The 12,912-nt window shown below is 43.4% G+C and overlaps 1 protein-coding gene across 1 annotated transcript in view; it reads right to left on the reverse strand.

Annotated features, from left to right (window-relative positions):
- The window catches only part of LOC133424289 (pleckstrin homology domain-containing family A member 5-like), a 141,410-nt gene that overhangs the window by 23,855 nt on the left and 104,643 nt on the right, over positions 1-12,912 (reverse strand). The window contains exons 14-18 of the mRNA XM_061714791.1: positions 12,576-12,659; positions 10,192-10,311; positions 4,802-4,855; positions 3,492-3,572; positions 282-344 (exon numbers count right to left, since the gene is read on the reverse strand). Coding sequence (XP_061570775.1) covers positions 282-344; positions 3,492-3,572; positions 4,802-4,855; positions 10,192-10,311; positions 12,576-12,659 — 402 coding nt within the window. The remainder of the gene's footprint in view (positions 1-281; positions 345-3,491; positions 3,573-4,801; positions 4,856-10,191; positions 10,312-12,575; positions 12,660-12,912) is intronic.

Here is a 12,912-nt window from a genome sequence, read left to right on the forward strand (position 1 = left end):
TCCTGTATATGTAAATGTCCTTTTATGTGAATGTACTTTTAATCTTCATGGACCCCTGGAAGATTAGCTGTCGTTTTGCGTCCGCTAATGGGGATCCAACACACACACACACACACACACACACACACACACACACACACACACACACACACACACACACACACACACACACACACACACACACACACACACACACACACACACACACACACACACACACACACACACACACAGGTCATGTCCTGTTACAGCACCACCAATCATCCTAGACAGTGTCTTACATCGATGTCGATGTCCTCCGTTCGCTGGACGACGGCATCGTCCTTGAAGTCGTCCGGACTGACCTGAAACAGGAACCACATTAAGACCGGGACAGCAGGGGGCGCCGCAGCACTCCATCACCATTACGGTCCAACTGTGTTGCCATCAGAACACAGAATGACCACGGTCCATGACGGAGTCAAGCAGAGACGTGAAGGTCCACACCCAACCCCACTCAGGCCCGTCTGCTGACTGCAGTCCGGTTTGGTCCTTAATGACCCGGTATGGAGGGTATGCACTTCCCCACTGGACCAGCCCCCTTACTCCCACTGAGTGGCAAAACATCAGCAAAAACATCTGCAACTAGTGGAGAAGACGGGACACAGCCGATTATGGGCTTAAATTAAAAGGCAGTTGGACTTGACAGTGACTCGTACAGTTACCAAGAACCAGTGGTCCATGGACATTAATATTTGGTACAGTTACCCCAAGAACCAGTGGTTCATGGACATTAATATTTGGTACAGTTACCAAGAACCAGTGGTCCATGGACATTAATATTTGGCCACAAATCCAGTTTCCTGATATTTATATGTACTTAATTCCTACGCCGGGGAAATACATGAAGCAAAGCTTCAAGGTATACAAAAGTCTTGATGCTTGGTCCGACTTCAAGGCAGGATTTGTTGGCGAAATTAAAGTGATGAGTTTAACGTTAGCTACCCAAAAATCCAACATTACCTGATACAAAATGGGAACCACAAATCCACGTTTCGGTGCCTGGAATCCAGTTGTTTCTGTGAATTGCAGCGATCCATTTGTCTCTCTTAAGCTTATTTTTCGGCAGTCAGTAAAACGATAACTCGAGTAGAGTCGATCGCACAACAGCTCTTTTCCATTTTAGATGTTTTCGAGTTGCTCAAACTGAAAGTTTACGCTGTCACTCTGCCGCTGTCTTTCTGACACTCCGTCTTTCTGACACTCCGTCTTTCTGACACTCCGTCTTTCTGACACTCAGTGGGCGAAACCCGCTGTGAAGTTGCATCTGTGACATGATACACATTCCCTCCATCAGTTGCTGCTGGTTATCTCTGGACTAGTTTTGCTTTATTTAATTCAGCAGGATCTAACATCTTCATCAGAGGACCAGTTCATTCAGAGAATCAACATCCTGGTTCTTTAAACCAGACAAACACTGTCCACACAGTCACTTTACAAACATCCAACTCTGGGCTTCCAAACACGTAGAAGTCTTCCTTTAAATACTTAAAAGAACAGCAAAGTGTTTCTCAGCAGCACTCTGAGAAAAAGAAACCTCTCAACAGTGTTTCCAACATGAAAGAATGAAGAGATGAAGAGTGGCAAGTGCAGATGGACAGAGAGCTGCTGCATGTATGAGATGATCAACCATGAACCAGGATCACTTCACAACTGAAGGTCATCATGAAAAAGCATGCTGGGAAGCACAGACAGTCAATGTGCTGCAGCTGATGCTGGGAGGAAGTACTGGGAGGACTGGTGGAGGACTGGGGGAGGACTGGGGGAGGACTGGTGGAGGACTGGTGGGCCGGCCGGAGCTCTCATTGATGGGTGGATGGATGAATCCACTGCCTACATGCAGACAGTTTGATGGCGTGGACAAGATGTGGGCTACCAGGTTCTGGCTCGAGTCTTTTCCACTTCAGCGACATTTGGAGCTCTGGTTAAAAAAATAATAATTCTGCCAAAGTACACTGAAGTTTATCATAAAGTTAGTGTGATCACTACTGAACCAGTTTAGACCAGTTTACACTGAGCTACTGAACAAGTTTGATCCAGTTTACACTGAGCTACTGAACCAGTTTGATCCAGTTTACACTGAGCTACTGAACCAGTTTGATCCAGTTTACACTGATTTACTGATCCAGTTTGATCCAGTTTACACTGATTTACTGAACCAGTTTGATCCAGTTTACACTGAGCTACTGATCCAGTTTGATCCAGTTTACACTGATTTACTGAACCAGTTTGATCCAGTTTACACTGATTTACTGATCCAGTTTGATCCAGTTTACACTGATTTACTGAACCAGTTTGATCCAGTTTACACTGAGCTACTGAACCAGTTTGATCCAGTTTACACTGACTTACTGATCCAGTTTGATCCAGTTTACACTGATTTACTGAACCAGTTTGATCCAGTTTACACTGATTTACTGATCCAGTTTGATCCAGTTTACACTGATTTACTGAACCAGTTTGATCCAGTTTACACTGAGCTACTGAACCAGTTTGATCCAGTTTACACTGAGCTACTGAACCAGTTTGATCCAGTTTACACTGAGCTACTGATCCAGTTTGAACCAGTTTACACTGAGCTACTGATCCAGTTTAAACCAGTTTACACTGATTTACTGAACCAGTTTGATCCAGTTTACACTGAGCTACTGAACCAGTTTGATCCAGTTTACACTGATTTACTGAACCAGTTTGATCCAGTTTACACTGAGCTACTGAACAAGTTTGATCCAGTTTACACTGAACTACTGATCCAGTTTGATCCAGTTTACACTGAGCTACTGATCCAGTTTGATCCAGTTTACACTGATTTACTGATCCAGTTTACACTGATTTACTGAACCAGTTTGATCCAGTTTACACTGATTTACTGAACCAGTTTGATCCAGTTTACACTGAACTACTGATCCAGTTTGATCCAGTTTACACTGAGCTACTGATCCAGTTTGATCCAGTTTACACTGATTTACTGATCCAGTTTACACTGATTTACTGAACCAGTTTGATCCAGTTTACACTGATTTACTGAACCAGTTTGATCCAGTTTACACTGATTTACTGAACCAGTTTGATCCACTTTACACTGAGCTACTGAACCAGTTTAATCCAGTTTACACTGATTTACTGAACCAGTTTAATCCAGTTTACACTGATTTACTGAACCAGTTTAAACCAGTTTACACTGAACTACTGATCCAGTTTAATCCAGTTTACACTGATTTACTGAACCAGTTTGATCCGGTTTAGACTGAGCTACTGATCCAGTTTAAACTGAGCTATGAACCAGTTTCCACCAGTTTGGACTGACTTGCTGAACCAGATCTGAACGGGTTTAAGCTACTGCAGTAATGGAGAGCTCAGGAAGTGGATGTTGGTTTTGGAAGCAGCTACTCCTCTGGAGCGGAGGTGGAAACTTGAGCCAGAACTATCTGGAGACCTCACTTGGACCTTACTTGCTGGTAAAGCTGTGGCCGCGGTGCCGAGTTCTCAATCATGGTGTGGATCATGAAGATGAGAGGTTCGTTGTCCTTCGTCTAGTGCAGCCCAGAGAGGAAGAGGAGACAGTAATGACAGGACCGTGAGTCTCTTCAGGAGTCAGGTAGAGGTGAAGAGCTCACACTCTTCCTCCACCTGAACCTTCACACCTGGAGAACTGAGGTCTGACTGTTGCCTCCGTACGCAGCATCGTCTACAGTCAGAGCCCGCTCTCTGACTGTTGGACTAACACAAGGCTTCAGAGCCTCATCAAAACATTTGCATGATTCTGTAGATTGGTACGGAAGAGTACTATGGTCATGCAGGAGAAAAAATATTTGAGGGGAAGATTTCTTTTATTGTGCACTTCGAGAAAAAAGTGGAAATGTTGAGACAAAAGTTTAAATGTCGAGATTAATGTTGTACGACGGAGTATTAGGGCCAATCTAAGACAAAAAAAAAATTGGAAATTACGAGAATAAAGTCGTAGAATTACGAGAATAAAGTTGTAATATTAAATATATTATAAATATAAGTTTACAAGATGCTTAATATTCCTCATTTTAACACAGGGAGAAGACTGCTCTTCCTGTTTAGAGTTCTCATAAATTATATTTGCATAATATTACAACTTTATTCTCATAATATTACGACTTTATTCTCATAAATTACGACTTTATTCTCGTAATGTTACGACTTTATTCTCGTAATGTTACGACTTTATTCTCGTAATGTTACGACTTTATTCTCGTAATGTTACGACTTTATTCTCGTAATGTTACGACTTTATTCTATTACGACTTTATTCTCGCAACATTATGACTTTATTCTCTTAATTTTATAACTTTATTCTCATATTATGACTTTATTCTTGTAATTTCCCATTTTTTTTTGTCTTAGTTTGGCCCTAATACTCCGTCGTAATGTTGAAATAAAATTTCTCGAAAAAAGTCGAAATGTTGAGATTAATGTTGAAATACAATTTAAAGAATAAAGTCGAAATTTCGCCTTTTTTCTCAACATTTCAATTTTATTTATGAAATTTCGACTTTTTTCTCAACATTTCGACTTTTTTCTCGAAATTGTACTTCAACATTAATCTCGACATTTCAACTTTTTTCTCGACATTTTGACCTTTTTCTCGAAGTGCATAATGAAAAAAAAATCTTCCTCCTCTAAAATATTATTTTTATTTTTCTGCTGCCTGGCCCTAATACTCTGCCGTAGATTGGAGACAGAGAAGGACAGAGAAGGACAGAGAAGGACAGAGAAGTTTGAGCTTCCTCACCTGGCTGTCCAGGTAAATGAGGTTCCTCTGGAGGTGATGGGAGAGAACGTCGGTCTGCAGCAGCAGGCGGAGGAGCAGCAGCAGGAAGTTGTTAGATACAGAAGCGTGCAGACAGAGGAAGGAGAGGACAGAAAGAGGTGAAAAACACTGCAGACAAAGACCTTCCCTAAGCTTACCCAGCAGAGGACGATTACACCCCCAACCAATGCTCTGCCAGGGCGCTAAGACTGAGGGAAGGTTAAAAAGGTTGTCAGTAATCCTTCAGCCAAGGACAGACGGGACTGAAACTGGAGTTTAATCATAAAAATGACTCGTACAGGACCATTCCATGCCACCAAGATGCAGCAGAATCACTAACAGCAGCTCTGTTCAACACGGTTTCACTGCAAAACCAGCAACGCTCCTTCTCCAGCGTTTCTGATCAGCTGCAGATGTTCTGACTGATGTCTTTGTTGATACCAGTCTGGTTGTAGCTCCACCAACATCACGTTGACTCGTTGTGTCCACAGGCAGCATCTTTTGCTGCTGTTGGTACCCAGACCCTTGATCTGGAGGAACTTACCGTATCGGCCCGAATATAAGACGGTGTTTTTTGCATTGAAATAAGACTGAAAAAGTGGGGGTCGTCTTATATTCGGGGTCTAGACGTTATACCCATTCACAACGCTAGATGGAGCCAGATATCTTTAAAGCCCATGCTGGACTTAACTCCCCAGGCCAAAGAGAACCCCTGTCACGAAGAATAAAAATAAAACATAGTGGTAAGAAAGAAAAGAGAAGAAAATAAGAGAAGAGATAACAGAAAATGGAGAAACGTAGTGACAATCTGGAGAAAAGTGTGTGGAAGATCGGCAGGTGAACCGGCAGCTGAGGAGAAGTTATGATGCAAACTTCAAGATGATGATTTGAATGAGGCAAAATAACATGCTTTTTCTCTCCAATATATAATACTGTAATTATTTTCTGTACAAAAATTTAATTTGGTGTTCAAAAAGTCTTTTTTTTAATTTAACAAATAAATCGCTTGGCCATTATATTGCTGGAGGAAGAGAAGCTGCTGACCGACTGAGGTTCCAATCCCTCGTCTCTCTTCCAAGATGCTCCACAGACAATAAACGCAGTTTCTCAAAATATTTGACTGGCCTTGCTTTGTCTTTGTTTTGTAAAGACCTTGTTTGAGGTTGTTTTACACCTCACTGATTTCCATCGTCCAACTGAGGACCACAAAGTAGGAAAACTGCTTTCACTTAACACCAGCTCTCTACCTCCTGGTGGCTTTCATTGGCTCGTCATTGGAGACCATCATCAGTTAAAAGTCCTCACTTCCTTCTATCACCGTGACAACTGGACGTTCTGGACATGTCAGGGATGTCAGGGATGCAGCTGAATTCTGGGAAACCCTCTGTACAAACACGGCCGAGCTCCTCCCATCACGTTAACTAGATCCTGACACTGTCTGCACGTTTGATTTTTGGAATCTTCAGAGTAACATTTCACTGACAGTTAAAAACTGAACATGCTTCAGGTCAACATAATATAAAGTTTCTTAAACATGAGAGTCAGTCATGCAGGTCATGCACCTTATCACATCTGTTAGTGTGTTCCGCATCAGCAGCTGGCTCGTCGGCCGTCTGAACCCTCAAACACAAGCTACCATGCACAGAAAGACCCCCACTGATGCATGATGGGGCGATGCATCGGCTGCAGCTCAGATGCATCCTGACACACGGCCCAGACCGGCATGCAGCACAAGAGAACCTGGAAACTCTCTCTCTCACACACACACACAGGTCCACTTATGGGGCTTTTCCACTAGCACCTACTCAGCCCGACTCGCCTCGGTTTGGTTCTTTCCCACCAGGGGTCTAACGTGCCGAGTAGATATTTTTCTGTATCTATTCTGCTGAGGTTCTAAGCTGCTGAGTCGGCTGTATCTGACATCATCACACTACAGGCCACTGATTGGTCGGGGGGTTGGAGACAGACGTCTGAGTCAGGATGTGACATCATTTCAAGAGCGACTCGCGGCTTCTTGTTCATTTTTTTCAAAGAACAATGCCGTTGCTTTAAATTTATATCCAATAAATGCCACAGAACAAGCAGCAGAAATATCAACTCATCCATGTTTTCCGTCTTTGGCGCCTTTACTTCTTCGTTTGTGTCGCACAATCAAAGACGTCACAGCAGCTTCACACCCAGAGGTTTCTGAGGAGTGGACCTTCAGTCCGGTTCTCTGGTGGTCACCTTCTCGGAGGAGACGACTCAGGCGTGGAGGGAACGCCGCAGATGGCTGGAACACCAATGTCCCTTTTCCACTAGCACCTACTCAGCTCGACTCACCTCCACTCGGTTTGGCGCCTTTCCATTAGGGGTCTAACGTGCCGAGTAGATACTTTTCTGTAACTATTCTGCCGAGGTTCTAAGCAGCTGAGTCGGCTGTATCTGACATCATCACACTACAGACCACCGATTGGTCGGGGGGTTGGCCCAATCGCACAATCAAATACGTCACAGCAGCTTCGCTCCAACCCTCCTACTTCTGATCTGGGTATTGAAAAGAAACGGGGGCCAGGCGAGTCGAGACGTGGCGAGTTGAGTCGGGCTGAGTAGGTACTAGTGTAAAAGCGCCAGAAGAGGGACTTCCAGAGGGAACCGTCCAGGTCTGCGTGTCCGCTCCGAGTCTGCAGAGTTCCTTACCAGGAGACTGCGCTGAACAGTTTTATACTTTCAAGCTCTTACGGCTGGAGCGCTCGTATCTCACGGATTCAATTCAATTTTATTATATATATTGTCTATTACAACACAAGTTGTCCCCAGGTGCTTTCCAGAGACCCAGAACATTTCACTCATTTTCTACGGAAACAAGGGAGGCGTGGTCAACACCTATGCAAAGCCTCCTGGGAAGGCAGTTTTAAAAAGCCTGAGTCCGTCTTCATGCAGATGGCAGCGCCCAACGTGAGGGCCTAATCTAATCTAAGTAGACCTCCTTCGTGTAGAAGTTGTTTGTATTTATGCTTGATGGTTAAATAACGTTGAAACCTGACGCGACTGGAATTCTGAAAAGCACGTGGCTCCCAGCTGATGCCTTCACACCAGAAAATCAGGGCCGCCATGCGTCTGGATGCAAAACTGGTCACGTTGTAGCGGACAGAGAGGCTTTAGACATTGCGTTCATTTTTGAAAGATTCTTTTGTGGCTCTTATGGCCTTTATTTTCAAGTTAGCTGGACAGGAAATGTGAGGGGAGAGAGGGGCGAGGAGACGCAGTAAGGAGATACAGTGCGGGATTCAAACCTGCGCGAGGACAATAGCCTCTGACTGTGGTGCACCCGCTCAAGCAGCTGAGCCATCAGCCCGGGTACGAGACGACACCACAAGACACATTATCTCTGACACTAGAAGACCCATCATTTCTTAGTTCTTTATTCACTTGTCAACAGACTCCAGCGGTCAGTGGAGGAACCAGAGATTTCCTCCTGGTTGAACCATAACTAGTGCAAACCTTCAAGGTGTTGAAGAAGCTTCATGGTGGGAAGAAAAATCTTATTTTTCCCCTCATTTCTGTGTTTGAATACAGTTCTTTGGTTCTTCCACAGAAGATGACCTGTGTCATGTTATTTCATGACATGATAAGTCAAAGTTACCGGTGTAGAAAGTCCTAAGTGTCCAAACTCCTGGTTTCTACAAGACCTTATGTTCCTGGCAGAGCTCTCCGTTCTCAGAGTGCAGGTTTACTCGTAGTTCCTAGAGCAGACATGGGCAAACTACGGCCCCCGGGCCACATGCAGGCCGTTAGGCTTTTTAATCCGGCCCGCCGGACTCGTCCAAATTATAATAAAAACCATGTTCATTTTCCACCTTTCCCTGCAATGCCCACGTTTCCCCACTACATGGCCCATACGCACTCAAACACATTGACCGTTGTTGGAGAGGCGCGTATTTCATTTAGTTTCATGTCGCCATTCGAGCCCTTTCTGTATAAAAAATAGAGACTCAGAGAGAGTGCGGTCAGGATAATCCATCCATGATTTTGCGGGGTTTAACACAATTACACTATTGATCTTGAGTAATAGTATGTTTTGAATGTTGAAAGTGATTCCATTAATTTTTTTATAAATTTAGATTTCTTTAACTTTGTACCTTCGATTGAAACATATTAACCCTTGTGCTGTCTTTGGGTCAAGGGAGGGTGAAGGGAGAAAAGAAGGAATGAAGGAAGGGAGAAAAGATGGAAGGAAGGAAAGAAGGAAGTAGGGAAGAAAGGAGAAAAGAAGGAAAAAAGGAAGGGAAAAAAGATGGAAGGAAGGAAAGAAGGAAGGAAGTAGGAAAGGGAGTAAGAAAGGGAGAAAAGATGGAAGGAAGGGAGAAAGGAGAAAAGAAGGAAGGAAGTAGGAAAGGGAGTAAGGAAGGGAGAAAAGATGAAAGGGAGGAAAGAAGGGAGAAAAGATGGAAGGAAGGAAAGAAGGGAGGGAGGAAGGAATGGAGAAAAGGAAAGAAAGAAGGGAGGGAAGAAGGAAGGAATGGATAAAATAAGAAGGAAGGAAAAGCAAAGAAGGTAATAAAAGAACGAATGATGAAAGGGAGGTAGGAAGAAAAAGGAGTAAAGGAGGGTAAAAAAGGAGGAAAAGAGGAAAGGAAGAAGGAAGGAGAGAGCAGGAGGAAAGAAGGATAGAAGAATTGGGTCATTTTGACCCAAAGACAGCACAAGGGTTAAAAACAGAAATAATCTCCAGGTTGGATTAATCCAAATGCGTAGGCTATGCTATTTTAATCTATTTACATTTTCGTCTTCCCAGTATTGTGCAAAATAGTGTGTAAATGCCATATCTTGGATATTCCATGAGACAAACTTATGAACTAATAAGGGCTATTTTGCATATTTGAAAGACAGTCCTCAGTGCAAATCTGTTAATAAATCGGGCTGTACATTTTTTTGCGTGTCATTACTGTGCTATGAGGTTTGCACACACTACATGCAATGCTTTAGTATATCCAGCCCAAACACTCCATCCAAATGTCAAATTTTAGAACCCGTCGTGTCCCGGGAGTCAAAAGGTTTGCCCACCCCTGTCCTAGAGGATCCAAATGTAGATTTGGAGGGCGGGCGTTCTGCTATCAGGACCCAACGATGGAACCGACTTCCAGTTTGGGTTAAGGAGGCTGACACCACCTCCACCTTTAAAACCAAACTGAAAACCTTTCTGTTTAGTAAAGCCTTTAGTTAGTGTAAACTCTAGTATAAACTCTAGTTCTCACCAGCCTGACTTTACGTGGAGGAAACAGCCTCACACCGGGAGCCTGTCACACAAACACACCAACACACAGATGATGGGATGTTCCCTGCCCACAGATGCGTGCATGCACACACTCGTGTCCAGGTTCGGTGCTGACCTTGGCGTTGGGCCCCTCCATGCCCAGGGCCATCAGCTGAGCTACCGTGTGCTCCCGCAGGCTGTTGAGCTCCGCCTGCTGCCGGCGGAGCTTGATTAGCAGCAGCGTCAGCTCCTCGGGCTGCACAGAGCAACACAGAGGAGAACACACCACCACCATGACTGCTGCTCGCTCCGTTCAACACTTCAACAACCACAAACCATCAAAACGTTAGGACCACATGGAAGGGGTTTGGAAGGGACGTCAACAGGTATTAACTATGGACTCTGGGATGGGCCGTCACCGTGGAAACATGTATTACAATAACTGAGTACCACAAGGTTCTGTATGAGGACCTTGCTCTTTTAAATGTACATTGTAACATTCACCTGGTGTTAAATTAATACAAATGTCATTTCATATGCAGATGACATTCTGATTGCTGTTCCAATCAGTATTCCAGATGATTCTTGGAAGAAATGGTCTCCATGTGCTCTGGACCAAAGAGGAAAATGATCATCCAGAGTATCATCAACAGACACAGTGAAACCTGCAACTATTCTTCAGTCTTTATCTTTGATGATAGAACCTCATGAAACGTAATGAGAAGAAATGGAAACCTTGCTAAGTGGTAAAAACTAGGGATGCCCCGATACCATTTTTTCACACCGAGTATTTTAATTGGTGTACTCGCCGATACGATACTTCTACCACAAAAATAACTAGGCTAAAAATGCGATGAAAAATACAATGAATTGGAAGACAGGTTTTATTTGCAACAGAAATTCAATTTTAAACTAAACTCAGCCGGCCGGGCTTTCCTCCGCGGCCTAGTCGCGCTGGGAGCGCACACCCCTGCAGTCTGCCTTGCTTCTGTCGTCGTCCCTTATTTTGAAATATGTCCACACTGCTGACATCCCGTTTGCATTAATTGTCGCCATCTTGCCTGAAACGGCGCTGCCAGTCTCACTCATGTATCACTCTCTTCTCATCACCACGCTAAGCTTAGCCGACTAGCGGCTAACCGGAACAGCTGGCGGCTCAACATCTCCCCCTAGAGTCACTAACCAGTAACTACAACAACAATGAAGTGGTATCGGTGCGGTACCAGTATCGGTATCAGGGCATCCCTAGTAAAAACTGAAAGTGATGTTTAAATGAAAGATCTAATAAAGATGTGAAAACAAATCTGGTGTTTATACTGTCTGCAAAAACATAAAAATAAAAAGCAACAAAAATCCCTTTTTTAAGGAATTTCCAGGACATTTGGCTACTTTTGGGATATGCTGAGGTCTCATGGTCTCCAGGCTGAGATCAGCAAAAAGCAGCCAGAGGAACTTTGTCCTGGTTATCTCACTACAACTCCACATCACTTCACAGCGTTCTGTCACATCACATGCACCAAAATCCTCTCCACATGGAGAAGAAGCAGCAGGACGAGAGGATGGAGAGAAGGACTTCCCAATGGTCTCTCACCTCCATGTTCCACCCATGACCTTCACAACACACACATCTCCATGTGTCTGTGGGGATGTTCCACTCATGACAACACACACATCAGTCTAGACTCCGGACAGCAGACAGACTTTCAGTAGTTCACGATCACGACTGTGTTAAAAAAAAAAATCGATTTTCTGATTCTAAATCGATTCTCATATTTATTCCTAAAAATCGATTTGTATGTCTAAAAATCTATTTTTTTTCATCATTACATGACAACTTTTGGTATTTTTTTTGTTTTTATGTCCAAAAAAGGAATGTTTTGTTGGAAACAAGAATAACTGGTGCCATGTTTTTGCCTTTAAATATGTTTAAAGGTATGAAAACATTAAAGATTTCAGTTATAATTGCATAAATTGTATATATTTCATTACTTTATATACTGTCTTGGGGTTACATTTGCATAAAATGCTAAAAACCAAATTCTCAAAAATGTAAAACCGAAAAAGAAAAAAGAAAAACAGAATGTGGGAAAAAAATAAAACCGATTTCACCCGCCTCTGTTCGCTGCCCTGGATCTGGTTTGATAATTCTACAAGATGTTTCTGAAATCAGTTCTATCAGCATTCTGGGAGCTGATTGGTCCTTACAGCATCATTAGCTGCAATACTTGCTGTTTAATCTCAATATAATACTAGTATTAAAATGTTGCATAACTACTGTCATATAATTCATGCAACAGCTCAAAAAACAGTTTTAATAACACTAACCCAAATCAATATCGGAATCGAATCGAATCAAATCTTGATAATCGATTCTGAATCTTAAGAATCGGAATCAAATCGATTCTTGACATTTGAATCGATCCCCAGCCCTGATCACGACAGCGTTGATAATCACAGGAGTGGCACGGAGAAGAGCGAACCTGAAACCTGCCAGGAGTGTTGGGTGCTGGAGGAACTCACCGTCTTGCCCTGCAGGGACTGAGCGGTGATGGCCTGAGGAGGGCTGGTGGCTGTGATGGAGCGGCGCTCGGGTGGGTATCCATACTGTTGGTGGGAGGAGACGTCACACACCAGAAGATGCACAGACATGACTGGAAACATCAAACTGCTGCTGCATTCAGCGTCCTGCTAAAGTTGCTTTCATCAACGGAAATTATGACTAAATATCGTCGTCAACGAACCTTTATCACCTGAGGAAAACGAGACGCAACGAAAATGCTGGTCATGTGACGATAACGATAATTAAATATATAATGCAATATCGTAGAGGAATAAAAACGAGACTAAAATGTAGATT

Source organism: Cololabis saira, chromosome 23, assembly GCF_033807715.1.
Source record: "Cololabis saira isolate AMF1-May2022 chromosome 23, fColSai1.1, whole genome shotgun sequence".
NCBI classification, from domain to species: domain Eukaryota; kingdom Metazoa; phylum Chordata; class Actinopteri; order Beloniformes; family Belonidae; genus Cololabis; species Cololabis saira.